Source organism: Xenopus tropicalis, chromosome 3 (genome assembly GCF_000004195.4).
Source record: "Xenopus tropicalis strain Nigerian chromosome 3, UCB_Xtro_10.0, whole genome shotgun sequence".
NCBI classification, from domain to species: Eukaryota; Metazoa; Chordata; class Amphibia; order Anura; family Pipidae; genus Xenopus; species Xenopus tropicalis.
This window is the reverse complement of record NC_030679.2, coordinates 31,074,523-31,088,935: the sequence shown is the minus strand read 5'-3', so window position 1 is coordinate 31,088,935 and position 14,413 is coordinate 31,074,523. Positions and strand designations below refer to the sequence as shown.

General features: G+C 41.0%; 1 protein-coding gene across 2 annotated transcripts; it reads right to left on the bottom strand.

Moving 5' to 3' along the window:
- Positions 1-3,440: 3,440 nt before the first annotated feature.
- On the bottom strand, positions 3,441-11,191 carry hnrnpab (heterogeneous nuclear ribonucleoprotein A/B). 2 transcript variants are annotated; one of them, XM_012959202.1, is made up of 9 exons: positions 10,954-11,191; positions 10,332-10,552; positions 6,198-6,366; positions 5,962-6,120; positions 5,141-5,272; positions 4,649-4,745; positions 4,008-4,166; positions 3,845-3,929; positions 3,441-3,765 (listed from the first exon to the last, which is right to left on the bottom strand). In XM_012959202.1, exons 2-8 carry the CDS (start codon positions 10,523-10,525, stop codon positions 3,859-3,861), a joined length of 981 nt encoding a protein of 326 aa, XP_012814656.1. In that variant the 5' UTR covers positions 10,526-10,552; positions 10,954-11,191; the 3' UTR covers positions 3,441-3,765; positions 3,845-3,858. The 2 variants fall into 2 exon arrangements, with proteins under 2 accessions (XP_012814656.1, NP_001039236.1); NM_001045771.1 differs by having other exon boundaries at positions 10,371-10,552; positions 10,954-10,970.
- Between the last annotated feature and the right edge of the window lie 3,222 nt (positions 11,192-14,413).

The following is a 14,413-nucleotide window of genomic DNA, read 5'->3' as shown; positions in this document are numbered from 1 at the left end:
ACACCTGTCTATGAAGTTCAAGCCTTAACGAGCCAATCCAACCAATTTGGTGTTGCCAGTAATTAGTATTGAGCAGTTACATGCACTAATGCTGATGCCACACAGAGCGTAGGGCTGATTTTTTCGGCAAGCGGAAAACCGATTGGCGAAAATTCAGCCCTACGCCTGCTACTTGTGCCTGCACCCGAATGAATGGAATACGCGCGTGTGCAGGCACATGTAGCCGATATACGCATGAAAACGCGTGAGAATGCAACGTCTCGTGTTTTCATGCGTATATCGGCTACATGTGCCTGCACCCGAGCGTATTCCATTCATTCAGGTGCAGGCACAAGTAGCAGGCGTAGGGCTGAATTTTCGCCAAGCGTTTTTCCGCTTGCCGAAAATTTCGGCCCTACGCCTCGTGTGGCATCAGCCTTAAATGAGGAAAAATTTTTGTACAGCCGGTTTTTCACTTTTTATATAATTTCATTCAACTAAATACTGCTTCACTAAAAACCTTTGTTCAGAAAACACCCCAATACTCAGACGTTCCTGGGAAATGAAAGTCATACCAGTTATCTTTTTGTTGACAGTGGAGTAAATAATTATGTAGGCTGAGAGGAGTTCCCAAACTTTTTCATTTGACTGTAGTTCCCAAAGCTGCAGGGGGCTGAATGAGCTCCAATCCAATAGCACCATACCAAATGCACCTATTAGTGCCACACTGCATCTGGTTTGGTACAAATAGTTCATCTAGTATGGCATGAACTGTTAGTACCATGAGAGATAACAGATCACAATCCTGCCAAAAATGGAACTAAATGTCAGCATAGAGCAACTCAGTCACTAACTTTATTTCAACATAATTTCTTCTGTCCACCTCTGATTGTTTGAACTGACTGGCTCTGGTTTGTATTTACAGGGGGAAATAAATCCATTTGCTTTTGTACAGCCCCGTTACTAAAAACATTTTTATCTTTTAATGGAGCCACAACTTTATACTCGGGGAAAACCTAGCACCACCCTGAGGTGGCCGAGCCTGTGGGTGCCTAATCACGTGACTCTCCCTAGAGAGTCTGGCTTCCCTTCAGCATGATTTGGGAGCTTAAAGCAGCTGTGGTGGAAAGCAATGGAAGAAGAGGCTTTTCTGGTAAAAGGGAGAGCTGAGTTAGGGCACTGGATGAAAAATATGATTGGCATTGCTGAAACATTGCAGAGTCCCATGACAGATCACTAAATGTTGAATGGGCTTGGCCTGGAACATATTTGTACTTTGATTATTTGTATTTATTGTTATACTTTGTATCTATTGTCATAACCCTGTTTGAATATGTTTTACTGTACAGCGCTGCATACATAAGTAGCACTTTAGAAAAAGATACACAGGGTATATAAGACAGTGGAAATCACATTTTCTGCTGGACCAGAGGTTTAGTTGAGCACTGCAGGTGTCTGTCCTTGGCCCTTTGCATGGAGGTTGGTCACCTTTGGTGAAATATTATGCTGTAAATTGTATATTCAGAGATAATTTACTATTTTAACTAGCTCATGATTTGTACCATACCACAGAATATTTCCCCAAGATACCTTATGCAAAAATACAACCTCTCAATTGGTTACATGGGGGAAGCAATGGATTATGGCACCGATTCTCTGGAAAGCATATGTCCCAGAATCCATCACCTAATATAACAAGGTAAGGGAGGGGCTGAATTTCAGGTAGATAATAGGTGGCAGGAATTGGCAAACAACCATATTAAGGGTTACTTTAAGATCTGTGGAATTTTATGCCTGTAGAGAACATTTATACTTCTATAGGTCAGGCTGTTATTTACCCTTAGTTATATTTCCCCTTTAGTTCCCTTTGATTTTAGGTTGTATGCAGTTGAGCAGAGCCCTTTATATGTTCAGTCTAAACACTAAAATTACATTGGCAGTTTATGAATGTTAGTTTACAGATCATGTAGAATGACAAAACTAGCAGGGTAAGTGCCAAACCCTTATGGGTAGAGATTTAATTAGGCCATGCCACCAATGATCTTAGCTGCCTTATGCAGCCAGCTTCTAGTAAATGAGCATAAAGGGCCCAGCTATCAAACCTGAGGGTCAATGTAATGCATGCCATGTAAAGTCAGCATGCAGGGAAAGCTTTTATCTGCAGCACATACAAGTCTGAGCACTGGGTTACTGCCCAGGTGGGAATTTGTTAGGGGGTATATAAATGACCCCCAGTGTGTACACTCTGTACAATACAATAGGGGTATATTTATCCGTGTAAAAAAGTAAAACATCAATGGTGATGTTTATAGCAGCCAGATGCTTTGCTTTTCTAACTGTTGAAATATAATTGCTGATTGGTTGCCCTGGGCATGATAAATATACCCCTAGGTGTATGGGGTAATGCATGACTATGACAGATGGTTTAGTGCTAGAGCATTACCCCATACACCTATTGTAAAGTACAAAGTGCAGTGGGGGTCATTTACAAACCCTGAACAAATTCCCCCCTGGCCAGTAGCCCAGTGCTCAGACTTCTATGTGCTGCAGATAAAAGCTCTCCCTGCATGTGTGCCAAGTCTGAAGAGGCATAGGGATTCCTAAAAAAACAGGGGGAAGCTTTGCTAAATGATGTCCTTTAAAGAGGAACCTTAGCCTGGGGCAAGACCAGCAGAAATCACTGGTGGTGACACCATCACTCAAGCTTTCCTGGCAGGCATAAATATACACAACCACCAAAAAGCATGGTTGGCTGCAGCTTTGAGAATAAATGGTGGAAGAGGTTGCAGAGTGGATCTTCACACATCAGTCAGATCTCAGATTGGGGGGGGGGGGGCGCAGAAAGACTAATTTGGTTGTTTGGCCCTAGGGTCAAATGATTGAATTAAACTGGTGGGTATACATTCTGATCAGGGACCCCCATGCAACAAAAATCAAACCTGCCCTATCAAGATCTGGCCAATTTTAGACCAGATGTTGGTCAGGAAGAACATTGCCCATAGTGCCCATACACTGGTATATTAGACTGATTCTGCAGCCAAAGGACAGATATTGGCAGCTGAAATAAGCCTGTGTAAGGCCACCTTATGTCAAGAGTAGATATCCAGTAGTAGTAGTTTACAGATGCTGCTCCAGTTTAAGGCTTCAGTTTGCCCTACATAGGAAAGTACTCAGACCTTCACTCACACTAGAAGGAAATATGAACAGAATGCAGAGCTCTATCTACAAGTATATTGACATTACTACCATTATATGTAGGTTTTTGCCCAGTGTCCCCACATGCTGATCTCAAACCATTAAATGCATGCTGTTCATTTTTATCTGGGTTGATATGCACAAGACTCCTTAAGCAGCAGGCTAAGCCCCAAAGCTTATTTGCTACATCCATACAGAATGTCATTTACTCCCAAGCCCAAAAATGCACTTTGTTTAACCATTACTCAAACCACACAGAAACCAGCTACTCAAAGTTTGTTTTATTTCAAAAGCTAGGATAGCTTCAATATCCATGTTATGGTGAATCAACACATGTAAAATACCTTACAATACATTAGATTCCAAAAGGTACCAAAAAGTACAGTAAAATTAACACTTCCAATACTGGAAATGTATGACAAAACAATATAAAATAAAAAGGTGGAAAGTGACACTGGTTCCCTAGGATGAGTCAATCTGTACAACTGGAGTAAGTCCATACTTATCTCCAAGAGGCAGTCCCTCGATGCAAAGTTGCAGCTTTAAGCAGAGCCCCAAATCTGTTCAGTTTTTACCTATTGATTAAAAAACCTGTATAAGGAAAATAAGAACTTTAATACCAAGAATCTGCAGTTACTGTCTTACAAGTCCACAAATCTAGACAGCATACCTGACTTTAAGTGTTCAGTATGGCTTGTAGTTACTCTGATGGCTCCCACGTCTTGGAGCTTTTCCATAGTTTGCACTGCCCTGACCTAAAAGTGAACAGTACATTAGCCTTCATTTAGACATTACCAAGAGGAGGGGGGGGGGGGGGAGGAAAAGGTACTTACTGTAGTCATAGCCTGGTCCATATCCGTAATAGCCATATCCAGAATAGTCATAGTTTCCATAGCCACCATAGCCTTGTTGTCCATAGCCACCATACCCTTGGTTTCCATAGCCCTGATTCCAGTAGCTGTTGTAGCCTTGATTCCAATTCTGGCCTTGAGCTAAAGGGTTTAACAAAATATTAATTTCCAAAAAAGTATTTATTCTAAAGCAAAGCTGAAGCACCACAATCTGATATTTTGCAAGTAGTGGAAATTACCAGTCCACTTACCAGCACAAGTTGGACAGGCTGCAAACTAAACTTTACTAGCAAATTGGCCGACAACCCAGGTATGCAGCCATAATTAGGCCTGACAACCAGACAGGCAATACCAATATGTACCACTACCACATTACAAGCAAACTGCTTTGGGGTGAGATACCAGCCAAATCCTGGCATCTTGAGAACAAAAGCTTAATAGGGCAGAACTGTTGACATTCCATACAAAACCCAAGATAGGGGGGTGCTCCTGTACACAACATTGAAGGCCTGGATCAGATATGTTAAATCTTTAGGCTGGTGCAATAAATTTAGTATATAAAATGACATTTTAGCCACTCATTTTTCAGGTTTAATAGGCATTAGAAGTAGAATTACACTTACCTTTACCCCCTCTGCCACCTCTTCCACCAAAGCTGCCACCTCTGCCACCATACTGTTGCTGGTACACTTCTTTTGGTTGTGCAATCTTGATCTCACACTAAAAAGCCAAAGGACAGGTCAGGATTTAACTGTAGCAGTTTATTTCTGACATGTTATATATTACACTGTAGTAAATAACTACAACTCGCGGACAGTCAATGCCAGCAATGGCTGGGTCTTGGCAACAGTTTTTAAACGCTAAGCAAAGCATGTACCAGTTGAGGGGTTAAAATTATGTTCCTTTAAAATGTGCCTACAGTAAACAAAGTAACTGAACAGAAAATTGCAAATTCACATGACTACCACTTGCATCCTGGAGGACAGCTGCATGAGGAACAGGCACATAAGGTCAATAACTGATGGAAGCAATGCAAGGTCCCCTTCCTCACTTTATTTCAAGGGATAGTATTTAAATGTTGGCCTTTAATATGACAAGTTAGCAGAGTACAGTACCTTGCTTCCACTGACGTTGTGGAATTTTTTCTCCAATATCTTCTTCACGGGTTCCTCTTCCTTAAATGTGATGAACACAAAGCCTCTCCTCTTGTTTGTTTTTGGGTCCATTGGAAGCTCAATTGCCTCAATCTAAAAAACAGAACAACAAAAGATCAGAGCTGGGCAGAAACAGATAAATTGTTACTTAATTTAAATGGGAGCAAAACCAAACACATTCAGTTGGAATTATGTACATGATGAACAGTGACCTAAAAAATGGACATATACAATATATAAACACATACCATGATGCCCCTGCAGATCAGAGGCATACATAGCCTTTATGCAAGCAATATCATTCAACCTCTCTCAACTGGTTCTTTGTTAATAGATTCAGGAGCTTATTTGCTGCCCGTGATGGAATAGAGTGTTTTTCCCATAGAACACTCAAATCATTCTGGCCAGCCCTTACTGAACTGGGGATTATGAGCAGCCTCAGAGCCTAAGCATAATTCTAAGCTACCTTTAAATGTTCAGTAAAAAAGGTTCAGTGGTGTAATAGCCGTCCATCCCTTGCCATATGTGCACTAGCAGTTCTGAATTAAGTGTAAAGTCAGACTAAAGAGCTTTAACTAATGTTCTTTTCAGGACTCCTTTTGCTCACCCTTCTATCCTGTCAAGATTACTTCCCCTTAGAAAATGCCTGAAAAAGGCATTTCAACTGGTTCCTAATAAAGTTAGCCATAGTGTGAGTGAAAGGGACCAATTTGTAAACCCCACTGGGGCAGGGGCTGATGTGAGTGAAGGAAGTCATACCAATAAAGCCAAACACACATTACCTCTCCAAAAGTTTCAAAGTATTCTCTTATTTTGTCTTCTCCTGCTTCTGGGTTGAGCCCTCCAACAAATATTTTCTTTATTGGATCCTTTTTCATTGCCATTGCCTTCTTTGGATCAATTAATCTGCCATCTAATCTGTGTTCTTTTTGCTCCAATACCTGTAACGGTAGACAATGCTGTAGCATAAAAAGAAAACCGATGCAGTACTAGCCATGGGGCTTGCAGGGCTACTGACCTTGTCCACACTCGCAGCATCCTTAAACAGAATAAATCCAAAACCTCTAGATCTCCCTGTGTTTGGGTCCATCTTGATTGTGCAGTCAGACACCTCACCAAACTTTGAGAAGTAATCTTTCAAATCCTTTTTGCTTGTATCCCAGCTCAAGCCACCAACAAACATTTTCCTATGAATATCAGAAAGGGTTTCTCCAGATTTGCTTAACTCATTGCAAAACACAGGTCACTGACCAAGTGTAAAGAATTTCATTTAAACCAGTTAAGATGAACATTTATGCAGTCAGCCTCAACCCCCCCCCCCAAAAAAAAACCACAATGTAAAGCCATAAAGAGGATAAAACCAAAATAAAAGTACACATTTTATGACTTATATTAACATTCCCAGACACTCCTGCTCATTTGATGGGACACTGCTGTCCATAACCAACAAATTTGGTTTGTGTTATAGTTTACAGTTTATAGTTTACAGCAAGACTGGCACACTTAAACCAAGTTAAAATAGAATGAACTAGACAGCAGTGTCACTGGCCTTAAGGAAAAGTTTGAGGTGCTGAGCCTGTGGGTCTGGTTTGCCTCTATAGAAGCCATGAGACACTAACCTGCTGCATAAGCATTAAAACAGGTCAGTGCACCCAAAATGTAATTCTGGCTTTGAAACTTGCTGGTGCACTAACCTGTTTTTTCAAACAGAAGAATCTATAGGCAAAGTGGAGACAAAAGCAAGGGCCAAAGACAAAGCAAAGCTACATCAGGTGCTGTGTGTTTAACCCTACAGCCACTGCTTCTTTCTACAACTACAGACATGTCATAAATTTGCTGCAGTGTCTGTTGACATCTGCCACAGCCAACAATTACAGAATTAAAAAAGGCTAACAATTTACTCAGTCCAAACAAAAGACTACACCGGGGACTTACAGATCTGCTGGGAGTGTAGCATTTCAGTTTGAATTAGTTATTTCCCAATGGGATACTCCAAACAGGTAATGCATATCAGTCAAATCACTTGGAAGAGTAAAGCAGAGGACCACATACCCAGAGGTGCCACAAACTACACAATACACAAGTGTTTACTACAGTTTAACGCTATTTGAAAATAACAGTGTGCATGTTGTGCAACAAGTAGCAATTATGACCGGCACTTGGGAGTAAGCATCTGATACACGTGTGAATACTGCCTTAGACCATGAATTAAAGTATAAGTAATAGGCAGTATCACCACATTTGGTGCACAAGTCAAATATCCAAAGTTAGGAAACTATTAAGCAACGCCTAAAGTGTCAGTGCTATAAAAAATTAAATTTATCCATATTTACACTAACACTGCTAGAATTCAAGAAGCTTGCATAAGGGTACACCACAGAATTTTAGCATAAAATGTAACCACATAAAATGTGGTCTTAAAGGGGCAGTTGACCTTCACAAAACCTATTTTCAATCAGGACACCACAAATAACCTATGACCTACTGAGCATAATCCCTTGGCTTCTCTACAGGCTGCAGAGCAAGTGTGATACATTAGTTGCTGGCATTTCTAGCTGTCAGGGGGGAAATAACCAAAGCAGGAAAATTAAAACATTTATTTAAACACAACATGTCAGAGAAAGCATGCAACTAAATTATCAAGCACAAAGTGTCCCAATGACTTCTACAGTCTGCAAGCAGTACCCCACATATTTAAGTGCTGAAAGAGCCTAGTGTTGCCCTGTTATCCATAACCCTACCTGTAAAAGCCTTTTAGAGGCTCAGATTGAACAGTTTTCATATTTAATAGGTGCCCAGATTAGATTCTCCTAATATAAACAATTATACAATTCTCACATTGCATTAAAAGGGAAATTCACCAGAAGAGTTGTTTAGTGAAAGACTCAAACCAAGGCTTACAATGTAAACCTGCTAAGGAGCACTGACCGAGTCCCTTAATACTAGTGTACCCCTGGCAGACATTACTCCTGGTTTGTGGATCCCAAAGCAACATTTTATACAAACAGGGTAAAAAGAGAGATACATGCGTTAGGAATAAAACATTGCATAGTTATACTGGCAGTCCATTAAAGCAATGTACAAAAAGAGTCAGATTTAGATAAACAGAATTGTAAAAATAAAATACCCATCACACAACATCAGATTTGTAAGGCAAATACATCTTCTGTATACAGCACATGTGCCTTAGCTACATTTGCACTATCCTAGTAAAGCGGGGACTGTACTTTAAATAGTATAAGTGGGCAAATGCATTTTTTGTTTAAAGTAAAGTAAAGAGGCAGTGGTGAAAACCAGAGCAGCACGATCACCAACAAGGATTTAGTAGCCACCTAACTGCTCTCCTAGATTCCTAGCACTTGCCCTGAATAGCTCTACATTAGCACTACTTCATATTGGGCCATCCTGACAGGCTCTGACCCAATACCCCAATTTAACTGGCAATAGGTTTAAATAGAATTGCTAATTTGGTCTTGAATTAGAACAGCTGGGTCATACAAACCATGCCAAAATCTGATATGGGGCAGTTGATTTAGACAAAACCCCAAAAAGCCTGCACATCTACTGGCAAAGAATGCCAGACTAATTTTTGCTAAAAATGAAAAAATGAGAAGTTGCCCCTTGTGTGGGGTAAATTTCTTGCACTTAACAGTGAGATTAAACAAAAACCATGACTTAATAGGAAAGTGTTTAGCACAAGACACTGATGGAAATTCTGAACAAGGGGGTGTATATTGTTTTTAACTCATTTCCTGTACAGTGCAAGTCTAAGGATATTGCATAAAGAATATCTATTTTTTTCCTTCAAGCAGGATGTAAAGCCAAAACACCACATTTTAGCCTAAAAGAAAAGTAACATTTTAAAGTTCATTAGAATTACAATCTCCAAATTATACCATTTGATAATAGTAACTGAACACAGTACATTTGCCACCTTCTGCACTGTTATAACATAACAAGTGTTGCCCCTACATGCTTTATTACAGATCTGTTACCAGTCCAATCTCTGCTACACTGCCAAACCATCAGGTGAGAACAGAAAATGACAGAGGTAATGCTTTTAATAGCAGCAATTCTCAAAAAAATACAAATTTGTAATTAATGATTGGAAAGTTTAGAATTAGTTGCTTAAAATTTTCCAAGAGAAATTTGTAATCTATAAACAGATCAACTGTTGCCCTGCCACCCAAGTGCTGAAGGTGACAATGTGTTTCACTGCATAGTCAATGAAAAAAATATACATGGTCCCAAAGCATGAAATTACAAGTTTAGGCTACATGCCCCTGCAAACTGGTCTCAGAGTGGATTCCTACTCCCAGTGTAAACAGGACAGTCGATCACTCATTTCAGAAGCAGGGGCAGATTCTGTATAAAACACATCTATTCAGATTGAAAGCTCTTGAGAGCAGAGCCCCTGATCCCTTATTGCTGTAGGAAGCCACTATAAATAACCAGTGTTGTGCTGTAAAAAATAGGTAGAATCCTGTGGAATAAAGAGGTTATACAAGGACAACATTTAGTCCCCTCCAAAAGCAGTCTGAAACAGGGGGGGGGTGATTAAGGATCAACTTTGCCAGAATTTGTAGGGTAACTGACCCAACAATCTTATAACAAGGCTATGACTGAACATTGGCCCAAAGTGGAAAGTGAAACCAATAGATTCAGCAGGCAACCCTGATGGAATGTGTAAAGATGCAGTAGCCAGAATGGCATAACAGGCTGCAGACAGCAGTAAAAATAGTGAGTAGTTACAGGGGCAACAGTGAGTAGTTACAGGGGCAACAGTGAGTAGTTACAGTAGTGTTTCTATTTAGTTGCCATGGCTGCAGCATCTCCTGCATGGGGCATAAGGAGCTGACAAAAAGCACCACTCTGCAGTCGCACAAAGCCTCAGATGGACTGTGTATCTGCAGTGGCCCTGATAAGCTTTATCACAGTCTTCCTGGTAGAAAATAATCCTGCCTAGAGGATAAGTGCGCAAATAGAACGGTGCAGAGGGACTATGCGTATATATAAAGTTATCGGCCGATGAGTAACCCCCCCCCCCCAGCACACACAGGCAATGGCGCCAAGGCGGCAGCGGAACAAAGGAAGCGCCGATACAATCCCCCCAGCCCCAGAGAAATATGAAAGATAGATGAAATTAACTTACACTCCTTCAGTTAAAGGGGAAGAAATATCAGGTACGCACCCTGCGTCCTCCTCGCCTTTGCTGGCATTGATCTGATCGCCTTCCGCGCCGTTCTGGCCCCCGGGCACCTTACTCTCCGCGGCCTCAGCATCGCACGCTTCGTGCCCGTTCTCGGTGCCAGTTTCCATGTACTGTTGCTGCTCGGTATCGGACATTGTGAGGGGTTTCTATGCACTGAAAGGCTGGGAGGGAAAGCGGAGAGAGAGAGAGTGAATCCCGGGAAAAGTAAAGTAGGAGCCGCTAGGCCCCGGGCACACAGGCCGACAGTCGCTGCTAACCCCGCAGGCCCCACTAATAAGCACATCTACCCCATAATACTCTATTGCGCATCCACTCAGCTCCCTGAGCCAACAATAAGCCCAAGTGGCACATAGTGCAGCCCGATAGGGGCTAAATGCCTAGCGGGGTACAAAAGAAAATCGAGCGGGATTCCAATAAGCCATTTACCCCATCGCAACTAAGGGAACAGCCACCCATCACCGCGCCCGCCATATTGCCTACACAATAACAAACGGGAAAAACCCCACTGGCCCCTAAGCTCCATAAATCCCACGCACAACCCCAACATTTTCCCCGTTCTTACACAAGCGCCAACAATCGCCAAATTCCTCCAAGATGGACTCTCCCAACAATGCCAACTCGTGGCTACCTTTATAGAAGCCGGATCGCCGCACCCCGAAACACAACCTACTCTGATTGGCTAGTGCGCCACAGCCATTGTATTGATCAGCAGGCGCGATTGGTGCGTTGTGTCCGAGGAGGGGCGGTGCCTGTGAGCTCATCTAAACATCGCGATCTCTTCTTTACGAGTCGTTCTACATGAACGCCATCATAGTTCGTAGATTCCCCCAAATCGGCTATGGTTTTGGTTGTGTATTTACTTCGCGGAGAGGAAACAAATTCCTTTTATCGAAGCTTCATCGCAACCGCCGGGCGTAATCTTTCGGCTCGCCCAGTGTTTCCCTTGTTTTTATGATCGGCCCTGTTTTGTCCTTAATGGGGTCAGGGAGGAAATTGCAATAAAAATACTGTAAAACTGACGAAATGCTGCTTGAAAACTCTTAGCGGACATTTTTTTTTTCTATGGGAGATTCTGAGTTTAGGTGTGATTAAATGCCAAGAGATTGCACATAGAGAATGCTGTAACCCAACAGCGTGAGTGGGGGAGGGGGGATTACACGGGGGGCTGTGCTCCTCAACAGATGGGATGCGCGGCGGCCCCTATAATGGAGCTCAGCTGCCCCTGCCAGCTTATAGTCTCCTCTATACAGCGCTATTGCTCAAATCCAAATATGTGTGTGTGTGTATATATATATATATATATATATATATACAGCGCTATTGCTCAAATCCATATATATATATATACATAGATCTTACAACCTATATCTATAATCTAAATATTTATATTTGGTTCTCTGTATTTCAGGTGGCAGGGTAAAAAAAAAGGCAAAATTCTGCTCTACTTTGCATAAGGAAAAGAAGTAGAGCAGAATTTTGCCTTTTTTTTACCCTGCCACCTCAAATAAGGAGAACCAAATCCACATATTTAGATTATAGATTTAGATATAGATTGTAAGCTCTATGGGGCAAGGACCTCCATCTTCTTGTGTCTTTGACTCTTATTGCAACTGTATCTTGTATTTATTTGTATTTATTGTAATACTTTGTATTTATTATTATCTTAATAACCCCCTATTTGTATTAATGTATTCTACTGTACAGCGCTTTAAAAATAAAGATATACATATATACCTGCCACTTTCCATTTGCTCTTGCGTGACTAGATTTAGCCCCAAAAAATGATTAGAGCATCAGCCCAGTGAGTCCCCCCCCCCTCCTGGTTGCCCACAGTCACCGGCTTGCCAGACACTGACAGTAATTTGTACAGGAATCATAAGTGCGTGATGTAGAATTGTCACCTAAAATTCTCACTGGTCCCTGCAGCACAATTGGGGAGCAAGGGCGGAGCTAATGTGCGCACTGATCAGGGCTGGCATCTCTGTTCCCATTTAATTGCCACCGGCCTTATGTGAATAACCCTGGGGATATAAATAAGCAGTTGTGTGGCTTTTCTGTCCTTTCCTACTGTCCTAGACATTTTAATTTCCTTTTCTCCCCAAAATTTCCACGTCTTAGTCATTGGCATATTGCATATAGGTTCATGTTTTTCAGCTGATGGCAAGATGTCCAATGAGCCTGTCACTAGCAAAGCAGCAATATATTGCATGAACCCTAAAGGACCAAGGACTGACCCCGGAAGTTCTCCACTAACACTGGTCCAATTAGAAAATGTTCCATTTCCAACCACTCTTTGTAATCGATCTTTCAGCCAGTTTTCTGTCCAACTACAGGCATCGGACCCATTATCCAGAATGCTCGGGACCTGGGGGTTTCCGGATAAGGGATCTTTCTGTAATTTGGATCTATATACCTTAAGTCTACTAAAATATTATTTAAACATTATATACACACAATAGGATTGTTTTGCTTCCAATAAAATAATTATATCTTAGTTGGGATCAAGCACAAGGAACTGTATTATTATTACAGAGAAAAGGGAAATCATTTTTAAAAAGTAGAATTGTTTGCTTATAATGGTGTCTATGGGAGATGGCCTTCCCGTAATTCGGAACTTTCTGGATAACGGGTTTCCAGCAGTGTCGGACTGGTCCATCAGGATACTAGGAAAACTCCCGGTGGGCCCAGGGGCCAGTGGGCCCTCCTGCTCCTAGCCATTTGCCTACTTCATGGTCATTTCCTACTTATAATGGGAACCAAAAGGAGAAATAGATGGAAGCATAAAAATAAAATAGACATGGAGAATATATTATATATATATATATATATATAAAAAATATATATATATATATATATATATATATATATATATATATAAAATATATATATAATATATTTATGAGTGTATAGATTGGTGGGTGTGGGTTAGGTGTGCTGGGTTTACTCGGATGGGTTGAACTTGATGGTCTTTTTTCAACTCTATGTAACTATGTAACTATGTAATAGAAAAGTGGTTGAGTGAGGAAAGGATTAAAAATAGGTTGGAGAGCGGGGCCCATGGCCTAAGGTTTCCTGGGGGCCCCTGGGGTCCCAGTCCGACACTGGTTTCCAGATAATGGATCCCATACCTATACAAATATTATATTCCAGGCCACTATTCCCCAATTTAATCAGTAACATTCTATATCATACTGGATCGAATACTTTAGCAAAATCACACCCACTGCCATCCAAGAGTCTAGGTTTCTTCTCACCTCTACACAGAAGGCAATTACATTAGTCTGGCAAGATCTATTGTCATAAACCCATGCTGGCACAAACTTATAGGGACCCATTCATTAAACGACCAATTTTTTTCCGTGGTTTTCGTTAACGTTCGGATTCATTCAAACTTTGGTATCATGACTATCTTTTGGCCAGGTTGGAGCTTTAGAGTTCAGTTGAGTCATGTGGAAGGCTTCCAAAACCATGCATTGAAGTTTCAAAGCCAGAAAGGTTTTTGCGCCGTTTACGATCATTCGGATTGCAACCATGATATTTTTGTATGACCAAGAAAATAATTTTTGCGTAATTTACGCACATCAGAAATTATCGTGGTTACTCTGAATTTTTTCCAATCATGCTTTTAATTGGCGAAAATTTGTGGTTTAATGAATGGGTCTCATAGTACAGGTATGGGACCAGTTATCCAGAATGCTTGGGACCTGGGGTTTTCTGGATAAGGGGTCTTTCCGTAATTTAGATCTCCTACATTAAGTCTGCTAATTAAATTATTTAAATAGTAATTAAACCCAATAGGATTGTTTTGGCTCCAATGAGGATTAATTATATCTTAGTTGGGATCAAGTACAAGGTACTGTTTTATTATTACAGAGAAAAAGGAAATCATTTTTAAAAATGTAAATTAATTGACTAAAATGGAGTCTATGGGAGATGGCCTTTCCGTAATTCGGAACTTTCTCGATAATGGGTTTCCCAATAAGGGGTCCAATACCTGTATTGTGATTTGCAATGTATTCAAG

Excerpts from the sequence above, each read along its gene's own strand:
- hnrnpab (XM_012959202.1), bottom strand. The coding sequence starts at position 10,525 with ATGTCCGATACCGAGCAGCAACAGTACATGGAAACTGGCACCGAGAAC. Across the intron at positions 5,273-5,961 it reads ACTTTGAAACTTTTGGAGAG|ATTGAGGCAATTGAGCTTCC; the intron begins GTAATGTGTGTT and ends TCTGTTTTTTAG. Across the intron at positions 4,746-5,140 it reads ACAACGTCAGTGGAAGCAAG|TGTGAGATCAAGATTGCACA; the intron begins GTACTGTACTCT and ends TTGGCTTTTTAG.